This window comes from Jatropha curcas, chromosome 4, assembly GCF_041381405.1.
Source record: "Jatropha curcas cultivar XTBG-Jc1 chromosome 4, XTBG_Jcur_1.0, whole genome shotgun sequence".
NCBI classification, from domain to species: domain Eukaryota; kingdom Viridiplantae; phylum Streptophyta; class Magnoliopsida; order Malpighiales; family Euphorbiaceae; genus Jatropha; species Jatropha curcas.
Window position 1 is genome coordinate 29,358,342 of NC_143154.1, and position 17,291 is coordinate 29,375,632.

Genomic DNA, 17,291 nt, shown 5'->3' on the forward strand with positions numbered 1-17,291 from the left:
TTAACGGATTTTCTTGAATTCCTTAAATATTCTAAAAAATATTTTTGAAAATAAGTGGAATTTTGAGGATAAAAATTATTAGTTGCTTCAAGCTGAATCTTAATTTTTTTTTTTTTGCCTAAAATTAAAATCATAAATGTAAAGGTTCTATAACTTTAAAATAAATGTTAGAAAGTTATTTCTAAAAATAAAGAGTTAATGTAGTAAAAGTTATTTTCAAAATTAGCATTGAATTATTGACCAAATTTAGAGGCAACCCTATTTATTATTTAATTGAAATTAAAATTATATAACTATCTCCATTGCTTTTGATTAAATAAAATAATAATGATAAAATACTTCTTACAAGGCATCCATAATTATCCAATTTTTATGAGATTTATCCTCCCTTCCAATTCCAAATTCTAGAACAGAACAGAACTCGCAGCTCTGGAACTTTCTGTCCCCTTCTCCACGTTTCTTAACATGTCCGCATACCGTTCTTCTGTATATACAAGCATCCCATCATCGTGTCCTTAAACCCAACTGGACAACAACAAAAGAAATCAGTCCTGTAGCTTTCGATCTTTCAAAACATCAATAAGGAAAAATGGCATCGGCGATTGCACTAAGGAGAACAGCATCTTCTACTCTGATCTCGAAGCTCATAAACCCTGTTCGCTCTGCTGCCGTGGCTCCCTCTGTATCTCGTTTCTTCAGCACCGAAACCCAGGTCACAAACATCGGAGGTGATGATCTTGATACCGTCGACGTGGATCGCCGCTCCACAGGTCGCAGCGTCTCTCGCCGCCGCGATATGTCTCCTGGTTTCTTCCCAGGTACTTGTTATTGTTAGTTTCATGAACTATATTTTTTTGTTCTTTTCAGAAAAAGCTTCTGTTTATGGGAATTCTGAGTTTGTTTGATTTATGATCACCAGATTTGGTGGACCCATTTTCGCCAACAAGAACTCTAAGCCAAGTCTTCAATTTAATGGACCAGTTAATGGATTTTCCCCTGTCACGCGGCATAGGAGCTGGCGGTGTTCCACGGCGAGGGTGGGATGTGAAAGAGGATAATGATGCTCTTTTACTACGATTCGACATGCCTGGACTAGGCAAAGAAGATGTGAAAGTTTGCGTAGAGCAAAACACTTTGATTATAAAAGGCGAAGGACCTAAAGAAAATGAAGAAGAAGAAGAAGAAGAAGGAGAAAGTGGAAGGAGATATTCTAGCAGACTGGACTTGCCACCAAATCTGTATAAACTTCAGGACATTAAAGCTGAAATGAAGAATGGTGTTTTGAAGGTTGTGGTGCCTAAAGTGAAGGAGGAAGAGAGAAGGGATGTTCATGAGGTTAAGATCCAGTGATCAATGAGGTTTTTAATTTTTTATTATCATAGTTTTTCTGTACTAATAAATTAATAATAAAAATAGCTGAAAAAAAGGATTTTATGTTTTAGTTAAGTGGAACCTGAGACTGTAATCAGAGAATAAAATTTTGGTTTAGTCTTATCCCTTGCGGTGTCTGTTTTTATTTTTGCCCTTTTGGATAATCTTTCATAGCCATTTGCTATGGTTTTCTTGTTTTTGATTTTTTTATCGTCGTAAAATATATTTTTGCGTTAATTAATAACTTCAATCTTAAGAATAAGCTATTTTTAGTCTGAGAAAATTATAAAAAAACAGTAAAAAGTTTTTTTTTAATTTTTTGTTATAGTTTTCTATATATAAAATTACAGTAAAATATCAGCCAAATATAGAAATTAAAATTTACCGAACAGGTTCTTAATTTGCCAAATTTAGTAGAGGAAAACATGCTAATGAGCGTGGAAAATTTAGTGATATACGATCCGTCGGGTTGGTCAGACCTCAGAGCAGATTCCTAACACTTACCACTTTATACGACATTGTCACTTACAGTTGTTATGAAAAAGTTAAACGACGCTATTCCTTTAGGATGTTCCCAGATTAGTCGACTAGTCGTTAGAGTAAACACTGAAAGTTAATGCTGCGCTTGAAGCTTAAAAGGTCCAGAGAAGGCCGTATGGGCTTTTTGTTTAGAAACAAAAATGAACCCATGACTAGGCCCATTAAGGCCCTTAAACGACGTCCTAACAGAAATAATATTGTTCTATGGTTTATTATATTTTACAGCTTAATGCTCTCCAAGTGGAACGCGACAGCAATTAAAGGCTTTGCCTTGCCCTAAACCAGTTTTTTTCATTCCTTGGGTAATTGTACGGCCACTATACCCATCATCTTTTCGTTTTATACTCTCAGAATCCCTATAAATATATCTAAGGATACTAATGTATTTTGAAGATGATTATTTGCATGCATTGATTTTACTTTCTTAACCTCACTAATTGCATGAAATTAATAAAAGTTTCTTGTCAATCCTTTGTATATTGTTCACCTATAATTGAGTAATTACATACAATTCTGTATTCTTAGTAGCTTTGTTTGATATTTATTTATTTATTTATTTGATATTTATGTTAAGTCCCATAAATATGGCCAAAATTTTATGTTTTCTAAATCTTATTTTTGTAATATGGGACTTCTATTAATGAGAAAATTTTGGAATAAGACTATTAGAAGTTTTATGATAATGTGATATATTATGTACATGCAAGTAAAATTATTGTGCTCTTGTATAATAACCAGATTTTAAGAAAATAAATATTGCATATTACATGTTATTTTTACTCGTTGAGATTTACATAAATTTTAGTTATATATATATATATATATTAAGTTGTGATGGATGTTGACAGATGAGTGTAGTCAAACCATAGAGGATAACCCATATGTAAGAAAGGGATCAAGGGAAGCATTTGAAGCAAAACCAACAAGTGATGGCGGTCTGTTTCTACGGATAGACACGCCTCGGGTTGCAAGCAAAAGAAGATGCTAGAGAGTGGGTGATTGGTGGGGATGTCAGATTCCGTGGCAAAGCAAGAAAAGTTGGGGATGATGAGAGTGGCCGTGACTACCGCGGCAGTGCCTCATTGTTAGAGATGACACCCATCAAAGGCAACATTCAGCATGCGATAAAAGATGGTGTTCTTGGGTTGATGGGTACTTGGCCAGAAATGAAAGTGCAGGATATTTGAAGTTTTGAACAACTTTTTTTAGATTTCTACTTTATGACCTTTTATTGTTTATCTTGAACAAGTACTACTATTATTTTACTATATAGTTCTAATTCTTGTGTGCTTTTTTATTTCTTGTAGTGGTAATTAGTAATTATTATTACCTGTGTTAATTCTTGGGAAAAATATACTCTAAAAAAAAAAAAATCAATTACAAACATCTTTTAGTTAGAACTAGGGTACTTTTAACTGTATATAAAGAAAAAAAAACAGAAATATATATATTTTTTTAAATCTTCTTTTTATTGGTTTAGTGTGTACTACTAATACACCGGATTGATTCACGAAATTTCCTAATTCTTTATTTATTGTTTTGCTCTATGTACTTTTCTAATTAATTAATTTTTTAAATACTGATTTTTAATTATGGATATGTGTTTACTGTTTAGAGTAACTCTCATCCATAATTACTAGAATTCTAGAAGATAATCATGAACTGTCTGAGCATATATTTCATACAGTTGAGTAACTTAAAAAAAAAAAACAAAGTAAAAAAAAAAAAAGAATGTAAAGTTACGGTCAATTTACTAAAACAGGACAAGAGTCTTGGTTTGGCCCTCTGGGATTTTTTATCCTGGTAAAACTTCCTCTGCTCTCTCCAAACAGGACACAGGTACAGCACAGCTTCCTTGTGTTACTATGGCACTTTCAAGGCCTAACAATATCATCTCCACTACCGTGTCCCAACTCCTCTTCATACGCCGCTCAAGCCACCGCGACGTAGCCTCCTCATACGGCATTCGCTCTTTCCGCAACAGTACTACCGATCCGGTTATAGATTCCAAATATGGTGACTCCGCGAAGTCCTGTCCTAGTCGGGACTCGCGTGATCGAGTAAACGGCTTCTTGAAGAAAGCTAGAGAAGCAGTCACCGGATTGAAGGCAATAATGGACGATCCTAATCTTTGTAATCAACTCAACGATTCTGGTACGGTTTAATTGCTAATTTTTCTTCTTTAATTAAAATGTTAGGTTAGCTTTTTGTCTCATGGAATTAAAGGATTTTAATCAAGCTAAAATTTCTTTAGATGATAGGAGGATTAGTGAGGTTATGCACAAGTTCTATTGGCAACCTTTTCAAGTCGAGGGGTATAAGTTCCACTTTGAAGAAACGACTGATGAATGTAATCGTTATTTAAGAATTGATATGCCTGGAATTGGAAGTCGAGGATTGAAATTACGGATGGAGAAGGATCAACTACTCTTGAAAGGAGAAGAAGAACAAACAGATACTGATCTAGAATTTAGTCACAAGAATAATCTTCCAAGAGCTTACTCTTGCAGTTTTCATGTCGATCCAAACTGCTATCAGACTGAAAAAATTGAGGCATACCTTAGAAATGGGATTGTAAGGATTGTGATTCCAAGAAAGAAATTGGAGGTTAAAACTTGAATTTGTGGTTTCTCTGTTCTAATTTTAATTAGGATGGATTTATACTTGGTAGGTTCTTTTCTTATACTTCTAAGCTGATTGGTTTTGATGTTAATGAAGAATTTATCTGTTTAACTATGTTGTGGTGCAATGGCAAGATTATGTAATTGACCACAATTTGATTATGCTGTAAACTAGGTTATTGCATAATACTTCTGTCAGGTACCTCTTGCAGGTCTCTCTTTTTGTTAACAGCTGATGATATTTCATTTTCAGGGAATATCAAAATAAGCTAACCAAATATTTCTTTAGCATGTTCTGATAATTGGTATTATGAGTTTCACAAAGTTTTTAATTTTTGGAGTGAGAAAAGGGATAATATGTGCCTACCCGAACAGACTGATAGAATTAAGGCAAATCTTAGAAATGTGTTTCTTAGGATTGCGATTCCCAAAATACTAAAATCAGGTGGTGGAAAAGGATTAAGATGGTGGATTAGTGGAACTTTTGTAACTGCACTACATTACAGTTAAGTTGAATGTCTTGGAGGATTGTTAAGCTTTTGTTCCTTTCTAGTTTGTAGATTGCTGAAACTGCAGAAATGTCAGATTCTTTTGAATTAATTTGCACATCATTTAGTGGCAAGATGCAATGAAAACGGTATGATTATTTTTACTTAAACATTGTTCCTTTTTATCTTTTGTCGAAACCCTCGGTTATTCAAAACTCACTGAACTGATTAATCTCTGCAAACTCAAAAAGGGAGTAAATTGCTACATCCTGAGAATAAAAGGACTAGTCACTAGTCGTTTAGTGCTTAAAATGAATATAAAAAAGGTAAATTACTTCAAACCAATCATAAAATATACAATTTCACACTTTTATTCTAAAGTATTGAGCTGGGAGGTTTTTTTACATTGGAATCCATCAGTTTATACACTCAATTTTAACTGTTGTGGTTCCCTTGAGGTAATCTAATGGATTTCCTTTGTGAAAATGATAAACCATAATGGACTTCAGATTCCAATTAATTCCATCAAAATAAATTTTAGACCAGTTAGTCCTTGTAATTTGCTAGTACAAAAAGCCTAAAATAAAATTATAATCATAAAAAAGTTTAAATTTTACTCACCTCAAAATAAATTTTATTTTTACTAGTTAACTTTTCTTATTCTTCAAAAAAAAAAAAAAAAAAAAAAATCTTGAATATCAACAATCAGAGAGTTTATAATGTACAGCGTGTACGTGTAGTAGTAGCTCCTCCGTCTGGTTAAAGAAAATTACCCAACCAAAAATCGACACATATCTTCATCTACCTGGCTAACATTTGCTTGCAAAACCTAGAAACGAGCCCATCAGTTCTCGCCTGCGTAAGAGTAATTTCCCTCCGTAAACAGTTCGGTTCGTTCCTCAAAATCCAATGGCGCTCTCACGTTTCAGGATCACCGTTTCAAAATTCTTGCCCAACTCGACCTTCCATGGCTTTACCCATTCTAGCCTCGCAAAATCTCGATTCTCCACTCCCAGTCGCTCCTCCTCCTCGAACACCAACACCAACTCCAATTCCAAATCCTTCCGCGATCGATTAGAGAGTACTCTGAACAAAGCTGAAGAAGCAGCTCTGCAGTTAAGGACACTCCACAAGGATTTTAAGGAACTCAAAGATTCAGGTGCTTACTCAACCTGTTCTTGCTATCTTTAAACTGTTGATATTGAAGTTGTTAATTATAAACTATTCTATTTTGCTTTCTAGATCTTCTTGCTCTTCAAGAGCTGGGTAAGGCTCTTAGTCCGGGTGTTCTTATAGAGAAGGGAAGTATATTTCCATTTGAAGACAGAGAAGATGAAGAAAATCGATATTTCAAGATTGATATGCCTGGTATTGGAAAGAGCGGATTGAGGGTTTGGATGAAGAAGGAAGAATTGCATTTCAGTGGTGAAGAATTGTGGAGGGGAACTGAGTCCAATCATCCTTATGGTTTAAGAAAGTTCTCCGGTAGTTTCTGCATTGATTCCGCTCGATATGAGACGGACAAAATCAAGGCAGAAATCAAGAATGGAGTGCTTAGGATTGTGATTCCAAAGATCAATCAAGCCCGAGCTAGAAGAGGCAAAGGTGGAAGATCGAGTTGATGCTAGTTTAATTTTTGCTAATCTTGGAGTTGATGTTTTCAGATTAGGATTAACTGAAGTTGGCATTAAGTAGTAATTTATTGCGGTGAATTGAACCACAGAAGTGAATCACAAGCAGCCATAGGTTTTCCTAAAGCAAGTTGTTACAAATGATCTAAAGAACAATTTCAGAGAATAACAACTCTCCTTCATTTCACTACTGAAATGAACATCATCATCTTCCTCCTTTTTTTCATTTCTAAAATCCCCTTTTACAATTACTTGTTTCTTGTGTAAATCCACTGTGTACTCTCTTAATCCTGCAAATTACATACATATACTAGAATCAACAACTCTTAATTTATAATTGCTATACACAAGACAAGCTGCATTAAATTCAGATTAGGATTTGAACTTCGAACCAGCAATCTTTGAAATAACTCGAGAAACTCTTTCTCGACATCGAGCGCATCCCATGCTTCCAGACATTACAATAACCTGGAACTAGAAATGGAGAATTGCAAACACACAGAATTAGAAAGCATTGCAAATAGAAACAGTAACAGATATTTCAAGTTTGAAGCATAAGTGTGATTAACATACAGTGGGCAGCGTTAAATCCTCAAAATACATGAGAGATTTATTAGATAATGTCACCATTGTAGCTCTAATCTTCTCTTAAGCTCTCTTCCTTATTGAGAGTCTTATCTTCGTATTCTCTGTAATGAGATATGAGATATCACAGACGGTTTATTCATTATTATAACCAGCACTAAACCTCCATTATGTATGCTTTTTTTTTTTTTTTTTTTTTTTTAAATTACAATCATCTCTACCTCACTTTAATGCGACAGATATCTAAACAACAATAATTAATACTATTAGTTATTTAAACAAAGAAAAGAATCAGCTTAATCATCGTCAGCATAATATTTATTTAATTTAAAAATCCTCCTTTTGTAGTTTAAACTACTAAATATTGCAACTTGCAGTTCCAAATCTTTGGCTTGTTAGTGTTTCTTTTGCAAATTTTGCACGTTACTATCTGGACTTTCAAAGCTTGTGGATTACATGTTGTAATCAAACTTATTATTTTGTTAATGGACTTTAAATTAATCCAACTTTATATCTAAGATAAGATAACATGGGAACGAAAGTTAGAAAATTTTGGTTACCTAAACAGCCAGCGAACACAGGCATGGACATATTTATACTTTAGGAGATGATAACAGAATTTTATACACATAATATCTGTTTCTGAGAGGATTTGTCGTTTGCCTATTTATCAAAAAGAAAGTTAAAAGTAAGCAATTTTTAAATTTCTTTTTGATTTCCACACATGTTTTCACGAAATAGTATTCAGGGAAATAAAAAAAAGTAATTTTAATGAAAATCTAACTTTCATTCCAATAGTCTATTGATACTAATTTTAAGTATTTTGTTTAATCATTAAACTAATCTTTTTTTTTTTTTTTTATTGGAAAATTGTTTCAAAAGCAGGACTAAAGGAGGCCAACTGACTAAGTCACCAATTTTACCTAGTCTGGCCATGTTAATACTTGCATCATAGTATATATGGAATACGTAGCTATACGTATCTAAAGTCTAAATAGAATCTCCTTATACCGTGTACGCAACAACTGATTCAACTAGCAAAACTGTAAACAAATATATTTAAATACGAATTTTTTTATGTATATTTGAAAATTCAAAAAGTTGAAGTTTCATTTTTTAAAATTTCCAATTTATATAAAATAAGATATATATATTTAAAGTTGAATAACAATAGAAAAAAAAAAAAAAACCTCATAGTTCCTTTTTTTCTTTTTATAGCCTGCCTATATTACTGCCATATTTTTAATTGCGTTAAAGCTGATATTTAACCAAAATGGTGCAAACTGCACGCAAAGTCACAGTATAACATCTTTAACATTTTGACTGCAGAGAGCATCAAAATGGTTCGGTGCATGCAATTGTACAGAAGATTCCAGTAGCTTTTAGTATTACCATTTGATGCTCTCTCTAGTTCTTAGTATTATTGTCAATTTAGAACTTACAATACTCACTAAGCCAGCAATTTATAAATAGCTCCTAGCTGTATCAAGAAATTCTCTAGCTCTTCCTTTGGACGGGTGAGGAAAGGTTCTACATAAAGTAAGATATGATAATTGATAAAATAATGATTTTTTTTAAATTTGGTAAAAAATAAGATAGCTGAAGATTTAATAAACATATACTGTTTGGTTTAGGGTCTTGAAAAATGTTAAATATGACTTGGAACTTCCAGGGTACACATCTTTTGCTTGTGCTTATCGAGTTCATCCAATAGCTACCTGAAATTTGAGAGGATGGAAACAAAAACAACCACCATCAACTTAAGAAATACAGCTTCAAACATCAAGAAGTTCATGGGTTCTAAAATTATACTCAAACAAGCATATGAAGAAAGTTTTACGACTTAACAGAGTACTAGTACATATAAGACTGGGAACAAGGCAGTGGATGTAAGAGTTGTCATTTCCAAGAAAGTCGACTGGACTTAAAAATCAGCATTTCCAAGAGAAAAAAAAAAAGGTTGAGAATATACTTGAATATATAGCCTAAGTTAAAAATGCAGGCAAAGTTAGTGTGTGAAGGCTTCTACAACAATCCACGAGTGGGTATGAGTATGAAATGAGCAAGGGTTTGAAATGAGCAAGGGTTTGAAGATCTTTACAACGCAACTTTAACTTGGATTGAAATCATTTAAACCCCATAGTTTCATAAATTCGAGGGGTATCATTGAGAAAGTAATAGTTCAGGTTACCAAATCAACGTGGCCTGTAGTAGGGAGTCTCCATATAGTTTACCAAGTTGACAGAATGGCTAGTAAGCATTTTCAAGGCATGTGCAGCACAAAACTCAAACACTTCAGTATTACCAGACAACCTCATCAATAAAATTAATTTTTCTGGAATTTAAGAGGAAACTAGGAGGCCACATCCAGAACATGCGTGATTATGCTTGTTTAATAAGATTCAAAAGCATAGGCCATCATCCTCAAGACATATAAAGCTATCTAATTACTAAAAAGAAAACCAACAGATATATCAGCTTCATAAATTTCTAACTGGAAAGGAATATTGCAAATCAATTAACAACCAATTCAAACATCGAAACAAAGATATTGAACAATCTATACACACATCATTGACCAAAGCTCAATTGACCAGATAAGATTAGAAATGCTGCTAGAACTATCTTGCTTCCCTCTTTTCCTTCAAAGTATTCAGTCAATATAATAGTAAAAAAATGCACACATAGGACAGCTTTCCAAAATGTTTTAGTATGAGTTAATAGAATCCTCAAACAAGCAGCATAAGAGAGGTTCACTGGCCAGACTTGTCCCTTGTACATGACGCGGCTGAATGTTCCATAATTTCATTTGTTTTCAATTATTTATGTAGAATTTGTAAGACAAATGATAAAAATTCTCAAATTCCACAGTACAGCAGAATAGAAATTAACGTGCAGTGCAGACAACTTAATATGACAATAACTAAAAACATTATATCAGGGTAAACAAACAAATTAATGAGCTGATCAAGACTTGAAAAATAATAAAAAGAGCAAAAGGTAGAAGCTCATAAAACTCTAATTTTTGAAAATACATGTGCTAGAGAAGAGCCAAATACATTGATACATAACATTAAAGACAATCAACCTTTTCATAACCTCCAGGAAAAAACCATTCTCGATAACATCCCTACCCTTATTTCTTCTTCAAGCAATTAAGTAGTAAATGTGGGTGGATAGAATAACGTTATACAGATATCCCCACAACTATAGGCCAGTCTTCTTTTCTTGGTTGGCATGCATGCAACTAGTCAAACTTTATATTAACAGCATGCATCTTCTTAATTTTGGTTCAAAATAGAGGGAAAAGACAAAGTTAGCATGTGAAGGGTATATTGAAAGCTCTGAGACATATGCCAATTTTGCAGATAATTTTAAAGGCATAGAAATTTAGAAGGAAATAGTTTGAATCCACATTTTCAGATATTGAAGGGGTAACATCAAAAGATGAAAAGTTCAAACCTCAAACATTCAGATCAAAGTAGCCTGTAATTAGAGTCTCAGTATAATATTACCTTGTTGATTTCAGGGCACATGTATCAGAACTAAAGCAAAATGACACTGGTATAGAATCTTATTAATAAAATTAATTTGTAGGAGGTCAAACCAAAACCAATGTGATAATTCTTTTTTATTAAGCTTCAATGCTTCAATCTGTGAATTACTAAAAAGAGAGCCAGTGCAACTGATAGACAATCATTACTATGTACATATAAGGAATGGCGCTAATCAATTCAAAAACTGATTCATATATTTAAAAAAGATATCTAACATTATCTGTGATTCATCAAAGGAAATCTGACCAGGGAAAATTGTAAAAACCGCTAGAACTTTCTCAACTCTATTCTTCCCATTTTTCCCAGTCAAAGCATAATACTAATTGAAATACAACAGTAAAAAGTGCATCCATAGAACTCCTTTGCAAAATCGATCAATCAAGCTAAGGATTCCCAAAGATTCATCAACCGGGCTTTCCCAGTATATGACACAACTTAAAGCTCTACATTCTAATCTAAAATTATAAGGTAACACCAAACACTGTTTTATCAACCAACAAAATATGTTCATAAAACAATCGAAAATTATGGAAAAAAAAATCAAATAAACTCACTTCCTTGAAAATTGCATTCCAGTCTTTGGACCAGCTCTTCTATCTCTCTGCCTCTTATCCAACAATGCCCTTTCCCTCTCTTTCTCCTGCTTCTCCCTTTTCAATCTTTCCTCTCTTAGCTCTTCCAATGTCTTCTTGCCACTCTTCTTCACTCCCTCCTTCCCTTTCACCTCTTGATCCCTCTCTTCTTTCACATCATCACTCCGTTTCTCGAGATACCAAGGCAATTTAACTCCTTTTCCTGCAATCCCGTAACCCAACCTATACTTCTCGTCCTCTTTAGTAACAATCCTAACCTCCTCTTTCTTAATCTTCTTCTTCTTAGGCTCTTCTTTCTCATTCTCCAACCCCTTAATTGGGTCAAAAATCCGAATCCCTTCAAACAGATTAATGTGGTTGGACTTGGGCTCTGATTCCTCATCGGGCTCCGATGTTCGGTTCTCCTCTTCATGTTTAATTAGCGGAGCCAAACCGCGCCCAGTCCGAAGCCGCTCAAGGCGAAACTCAGCATCGCGCTTTCTCGCCTGTTCACGTTTTAACTGCTCCTCTTTTGCGGCGGCTTCTTCATCTCGGCGGACTTTCTCTCTGTTCTCGTAGTTGTACACGTTCCACCTCTTTTGCGGGAGAATGTTAAGACCTCCATGACCTCCCATATCTGCTAAATTTTGCGATTCACCTGCTCTAATTGAAGTCTGCCTTCAATTGAATTTCTAAATTTTAAAAATAAGGAGAGAGAGAGAGAGAGGAGGAGAATACCAAATATTTTAGGTCAAGCGATTCAATTTCTGAAAGGTAGGATAAACTCCGGAGCCAATCACAGATTTGTAAAAGCAGGAGTTGGAAGGATTCCGGTGGAAATCATCTCTTTCTACTTGGGTCGGTTAGCTTAATGGTTCCGTAGTCTACTTTTTAACTCTCCCTAACCAACGATACGAACGACATGACGGTAACTCGTTTTAACTGATTGTCGACTTTTTAACTCTCTCTAACCAACGATACGAACGGCACGACGTTAACTCGTTTTAACGGATTGTCGACTTGACATATATCGTATTAAGGTCTTGAAAACGGCATCATGCCATAAACTCGCACGAGATGAAAAACACAAAGTGCAACTACGTTGAATTGATTGATGTTTCTACTGTAGTTAGACAAAAGGTCGAAAGAAATTTAAGTCATTAATCATAAAATATGATGCAGCATTAATTGGCCTAATTGCAATCAGTCATATATTGATAATAAACCTGGAAAAGGTTACAAGGAGCCCATTTTATGATGATTAATTGATGTATAATGATGGGTGAATATTCAATTTGAGCAAATCCTAAAATCCCAAATGCAATTTGAGTAAACTGAGATCAGATTAATACAGATAAGCTTCCATCTTTTACATGCTTTGAAATACCAAAAACGAAGTTTTCCTTCCTTTAACGTATGTACCATCTCCAAATGAGATTGTGCGAATCAAAGATGATCCTATCAGAAAATCAAGTCATTAAGTTGAACATATTCGTCGTTCTTCTTGGCATTCTTATTGATGATATGTGATGTGTCTTCTACGTCAACGTTCAAGCAATTCATCCTATGCCTGCAACAGGGACCAGCCACAAAGCTAAGTAGACGTAAGCAGGAAATCACAGGAATAAGAAAATATGGCAGCTAATGGCACTATACACACCACTCAAAGTGATCTTCGCAACAAATAGAACCACTGATAATTGACAATCCAGCTCCTTTCCTGCAATCATTGAATACAAATTCATATTTACGCAGTTACAAAATATACAACAATCAACAATTTCTTGAAGACCAAAAACAGCTGCTGCCATATAAAGAATATGAAACCTCAATACAGAAGATAGTACTGGGCGCAAATAAGTCCTTAATTTAGCATAATATTCCGAGAAAAATGTCTTTCCCCTCAACAATTCCAGAAAACACAGGAAAAGATAAACTAAAATTCATTTCAGTGTCACATACCAAGTTGCAGTATGCATATCATAGAACTTGTCAAAAGCTTTATCTAAACAGTGATGGCAAGCCATAAGATCCCTGATGTTCGTCACCTTGCATGTTGATTTACAGCATTTCACCTGCAAAATTTGTATGAAGGCAGAATTAAGCAGAATGTGGGCATGGGCGTGTGTCTGTTTGGTCCTTTTCCTTTTTTTCTTTTCTTTTGTTCGTAATGAAAAAAAGTTTGCTGCCATCATGCGTCCAAGTGGAAGCAAACAGAATAACATGTGACAGTGTCTCCTTATATTACAAGATTAATGTTGACCAAGATATACAGTGAATGATAGTTGAAAAAAAATACCAAACGTTTAAGTTTATGAGAGTAATATTGCTGATGGGATGGATGGGTCCTTATATGTTCATCCAAATGACCTGCACTGAAATTGAAATACCATAAGAAGAGCATAAGAATAAAATCAAAACACACTAAATTTAGCTGGGGAAAGCAAAGAATCAACCACTCATGCAGAATATAAATTGGAAAGTGAGAGAGATTGAAGTCATGGATCAGGAAAAGTAGCAATTACAGGACTAGCCAATAATGAGATATGAGTAGCACTTACTTGTCACAAAGGACAGCACTACAATGAAGGCATGTTGCCAAGCTTACAGAACTGTGGCAGGCATTGCAGTTTGCTGTTGACAAATTTTTACCTATCTGATGGCATCTGCAACAACACCAACAACCAAGAAGATGCTGCAGAGTTATCCATAAATTCCACAAAGGATCAAACATAAGGCGGATAAAATAAAAATAGAGGTTTTCCTCCAAATTACATCTACAGTTTAGTGGTCAGCATAAATCAAAAGCAAACTGTCTGCGCTTGACTCATATAAAAATGAGAATAGAAATGTAGCAAACAAATTTGTAAACAAACATACATTCATACCTTCTGTAAAGTCCAAGAAGATCTTTGGATATGAGATTCCTTTTCTGCCCTTCTACCTCCTACAAGCACAAGTAAATTTAGAAAAGTAAAAGAACATATATATATTTTTATAACATAGGTAAATCAACCAATTGCAGTTAAGGTTAATTGAAATATAGTAACGAACCTGGCTACATTTTGTCAGCAAACAATCTTCTGCAAGGTGACCAGCCTTCTGACACTTCCAACTACATAGTACATTCACAATCAAAACAAATATATGGATACCAAATAACTACATGTATTTGCATATCTTTATAGAAGCATGGATTTGCTGGTCCCATTCCTCCCCAAGAGATTCTTGGTAAGGAACTCAGGAAGATAGCTATGCTTCAAATCCCATACTCAGCAGGCACAAAACTAGAAAGACAAACAATGCCAGTTTCAACTCTTAAATATCTACAAATATAATTAGTCAATGCTATATAGACAATGAAATATACCACTTGTAAGCACAAAGACTAGATTTCTTTTTGGACCATCGATTGTGGTTATAGTCCCAAGTATCCTCCTGAAGTTCAGGCATTGGTAAGGCACATTTGGCTGCAAATGGGGGAACATCTGGCTTTTGGTTGCTTTGCTTGCACTGAAAACATACAAGTGAAATAGTTAAATGGTGGGAGATCAGCAAGCAAAGACAAGTATTCACATCACAACAAAGTTCACAGAGCAAAAAAAAAAAAAAAAAAAAAAAACAAGAGAGAGAGAGAGAGAGAGAGAGGAGAAGAGAAGAAAAACACCTTAGCAAGACTTCGAAGAAGTTCATCCTTGCATTCCAGACTGCAGATATCATCATCAGTCTATTAAGAAAGATATTATTTGATAAGATCAGTAAGTAGATGGAAGATCAGCAATGTTCTAAAAAGTAAAACATAAGCATTTGCATACCTCATCACATATATATTCTCCATATTTCCCACATACCACACAAACAGGTTCTCCATGGACAGGAAACCGTTGCTCGCTTCTGGTCTTAACCTGATCAACTTCATTTGTGCTACCTAAAAAGGAAAGGTATATGTAATGTATGTAAATGGCACATACGTATTCATAAATTATGACTGCCCCAAATCTGGTAGAGTACCTGTTTCAAAATCATGAATGTGACTAAAACCAGTTCTCCATTTTCGTTTTTTCATTATGAAATTTTCAATATTTTTGGAAAGATCAGGTCATCAGGGAAATCCATCGGAGCCAGTTAGAGTACAAGACAAATTTACAAAGTACTTGGATAAATCATCCATCAAGAAAACCATAAACCAACATCCCAATAAACATAGATTTTGGAAACAAACCAGAATGTTGGGGATCCTCCTCTTCAGATTCTGAAGTACTTTCATCGCCTGCATTTTCACAAATAAAATATGTCAACATTAGACACTTCAACACCCTCTTCATAGAAAATCAAATCAAGAGAAGCAAATGGGACTCAATTTCCATCATCTAATTATTCCTCATCAAACAAAACTCTATACTTCCTAGTAACCATATTAATAAATCAAATCCATTGCATTAAGAGTCAATTCCACCAGCCAAATTTTTAACTGGACAGTCTTTTTCTAGTCTCAGTCTATCTAATCAAGCAGCATTCGTAAAAATCAATTTCAATTTTCAAACATCAAACATAAATCGCATATAAAGTAAAGGCGCTTACTTCCATAGTTCACCAGATTTAAAACTGAGCTAGAAGCTGCCTGCAATCACAAAGTGTAGCCAATGCTCTTCAAAAAAAAAAAAAAACAGCTTAAAAGATTAAAAAAAAAAATTAAAGTTCACCATTTTTAAAATTTCAATAAGTATTGAATTACCAATACATCAGTAGTTAATGTCTCATAAGATTGAGATAAGCTCACTTCCTTCCTGTCATAACATTAAATAAAGGAAAAATAATAAAAGAATCAGCTAGAAAACGTTGAATTAAATTAAAATTTGATGAAATAGAATTTAGATTAGATCAAATATAAATTTGCCTTCTCTTATCTATGTAATCCTGGTGTGACATCGGTCCACCATACTCTTCGACGTTACGGAATTTCTCAGGCCGTGAATTTTCCGTCGAGCGGCGTTTATGACCGGACTTTTTCGAGCTCCGCCTATCATGCTCTTCATCACTGTACTTTTGCTCTTCGATCACAGAGGCATTACCAGTTGCGGCGTTATAAGCTGCATAGGAAGCAAATTATGAATTAATAATCACAAAGTTGAACTGAGATCATTTTCTTTTAATTTAAATTTCCCAGGCTTTCTCAGCATCAAGACAGAAATTTCAAAAGAGCAAATGGAAATTAACGAGGAGATGATACCTTGGAGGTTTTGAAGAACAGAAGAGAGACTGAAGTCTTTTTTGTAAGAGATGGAAGGGTTCTTGTATAAATTCGTCCTCGTTCCCATTCTTCTTCTTCTCTCTTTCTTCTTTTTTTAATGTTCAATTTATATATATATATATATATATATATTTAGGTTTCGCTGAGAAATCAGGAAGATTCCTTCTACAGAGAAGAGAAAGAAAGGATAGATCGGCAACTGTTCGAGAAGATAACTAATTGCGTTTAAAGATTTATCCTTTTAACGACAAGGGAATTTTTTTTCCCTCCAATTCAGACTGTCATCCATCAACAGTTGGAAAACTGTCTGTCGTCTGAAAATTAGAAGGAACGCTATAAAACTTTCCTTGTCGTTCGCAAACTGCCAATGCATGCACACATCCTTTCTTTCTTTTCTTTTTCTTTCTTAAAATTAAATATGATTTGATACTGAAACCAAAATAAGAAAAAATGGTGAAACATAAATTCATCCTTATATTTTTAGGGAAAAAAAGAATTTTCAATTTTCAATTTTTACTTTTATCTATTAAATATTCACTTCGTCCCACCTTTTATTTGCTTGTTTTTTTTTTTTTTTTTTTTTTGATATTTCAAAATATTTGCATATGTAGATAATTATTTTTTTCATATTAACTTTTACGATTATTCATTAAACGAAAGACTTTTATTAATATC

At 34.1% G+C, this 17,291-nt stretch overlaps 5 protein-coding genes across 8 annotated transcripts; 3 read left to right on the top strand and 2 right to left on the bottom strand.

The window, feature by feature from the left end:
* The first annotated feature begins 553 nt into the window (after positions 1 to 553).
* Positions 554 to 1,493, top strand: HSP-1 (small heat shock protein, chloroplastic). The gene is given in 2 exon segments (NM_001308676.1): positions 554 to 818; positions 920 to 1,493. Coding segments are annotated over 2 exon segments (660 nt in total). The 5' UTR covers positions 554 to 589; the 3' UTR covers positions 1,351 to 1,493.
* Positions 1,494 to 3,676: 2,183 nt separating this feature from the next.
* LOC105632257 (hypothetical protein) lies at positions 3,677 to 4,761 on the top strand. Its single transcript, XM_012214577.4, has 2 exons — positions 3,677 to 4,065; positions 4,166 to 4,761. Exons 1-2 carry the CDS (start codon positions 3,777 to 3,779, stop codon positions 4,528 to 4,530), a joined length of 654 nt encoding a protein of 217 aa, XP_012069967.1. The 5' UTR covers positions 3,677 to 3,776; the 3' UTR covers positions 4,531 to 4,761.
* A 984-nt stretch (positions 4,762 to 5,745) lies between these two features.
* On the top strand, positions 5,746 to 6,841 carry LOC105632255 (uncharacterized). The gene is made up of 2 exons (XM_012214575.4): positions 5,746 to 6,179; positions 6,263 to 6,841. Exons 1-2 carry the CDS (start codon positions 5,930 to 5,932, stop codon positions 6,640 to 6,642), a joined length of 630 nt encoding a protein of 209 aa, XP_012069965.1. The 5' UTR covers positions 5,746 to 5,929; the 3' UTR covers positions 6,643 to 6,841.
* A 1,940-nt stretch (positions 6,842 to 8,781) lies between these two features.
* LOC105632254 (leukocyte receptor cluster-like protein) lies at positions 8,782 to 12,261 on the bottom strand. Of its 4 annotated transcripts, none has more exons than XM_012214571.4 (2): positions 11,348 to 12,247; positions 8,782 to 8,954 (listed from the first exon to the last, which is right to left on the bottom strand). In XM_012214571.4, exons 1-2 carry the CDS (start codon positions 11,998 to 12,000, stop codon positions 8,951 to 8,953), a joined length of 657 nt encoding a protein of 218 aa, XP_012069961.1. In that variant the 5' UTR covers positions 12,001 to 12,247; the 3' UTR covers positions 8,782 to 8,950. The 4 variants fall into 4 exon arrangements, with proteins under 4 accessions (XP_012069961.1, XP_037497926.1, XP_037497928.1 ...); XM_037641998.2 differs by lacking the exon at positions 8,782 to 8,954 and having other exon boundaries at positions 10,957 to 12,023; positions 12,104 to 12,261; XM_037642000.2 differs by lacking the exon at positions 8,782 to 8,954 and having other exon boundaries at positions 10,957 to 12,002; positions 12,104 to 12,258.
* A 428-nt stretch (positions 12,262 to 12,689) lies between these two features.
* Positions 12,690 to 16,826, bottom strand: LOC105632370 (uncharacterized). Its single transcript, XM_012214741.4, has 15 exons — positions 16,596 to 16,826; positions 16,263 to 16,455; positions 16,101 to 16,152; positions 15,947 to 15,986; positions 15,588 to 15,635; positions 15,181 to 15,293; positions 15,033 to 15,092; positions 14,736 to 14,878; positions 14,420 to 14,480; positions 14,254 to 14,312; positions 13,927 to 14,031; positions 13,665 to 13,740; positions 13,328 to 13,440; positions 13,026 to 13,085; positions 12,690 to 12,935 (listed from the first exon to the last, which is right to left on the bottom strand). The coding sequence occupies exons 1-15, from the start codon at positions 16,681 to 16,683 to the stop codon at positions 12,827 to 12,829; spliced, it is 1,320 nt and encodes a 439-aa protein (XP_012070131.1). The 5' UTR covers positions 16,684 to 16,826; the 3' UTR covers positions 12,690 to 12,826.
* Between the last annotated feature and the right edge of the window lie 465 nt (positions 16,827 to 17,291).

Excerpts from the sequence above, each read along its gene's own strand:
- LOC105632255 (XM_012214575.4), top strand. The coding sequence starts at position 5,930 with ATGGCGCTCTCACGTTTCAGGATCACCGTTTCAAAATTCTTGCCCAAC. Across the intron at positions 6,180-6,262 it reads TAAGGAACTCAAAGATTCAG|ATCTTCTTGCTCTTCAAGAG; the intron begins GTGCTTACTCAA and ends TTTGCTTTCTAG.
- LOC105632370 (XM_012214741.4), bottom strand. The coding sequence starts at position 16,683 with ATGGGAACGAGGACGAATTTATACAAGAACCCTTCCATCTCTTACAAA. Across the intron at positions 14,032-14,253 it reads CTTCTTGGACTTTACAGAAG|ATGCCATCAGATAGGTAAAA; the intron begins GTATGAATGTAT and ends GTGTTGTTGCAG. Across the intron at positions 13,086-13,327 it reads GATATGCATACTGCAACTTG|GAAAGGAGCTGGATTGTCAA; the intron begins GTATGTGACACT and ends CAATGATTGCAG.
- LOC105632257 (XM_012214577.4), top strand. The coding sequence starts at position 3,777 with ATGGCACTTTCAAGGCCTAACAATATCATCTCCACTACCGTGTCCCAA. Across the intron at positions 4,066-4,165 it reads TAATCAACTCAACGATTCTG|ATGATAGGAGGATTAGTGAG; the intron begins GTACGGTTTAAT and ends AAATTTCTTTAG.
- LOC105632254 (XM_012214571.4), bottom strand. The coding sequence starts at position 12,000 with ATGGGAGGTCATGGAGGTCTTAACATTCTCCCGCAAAAGAGGTGGAAC.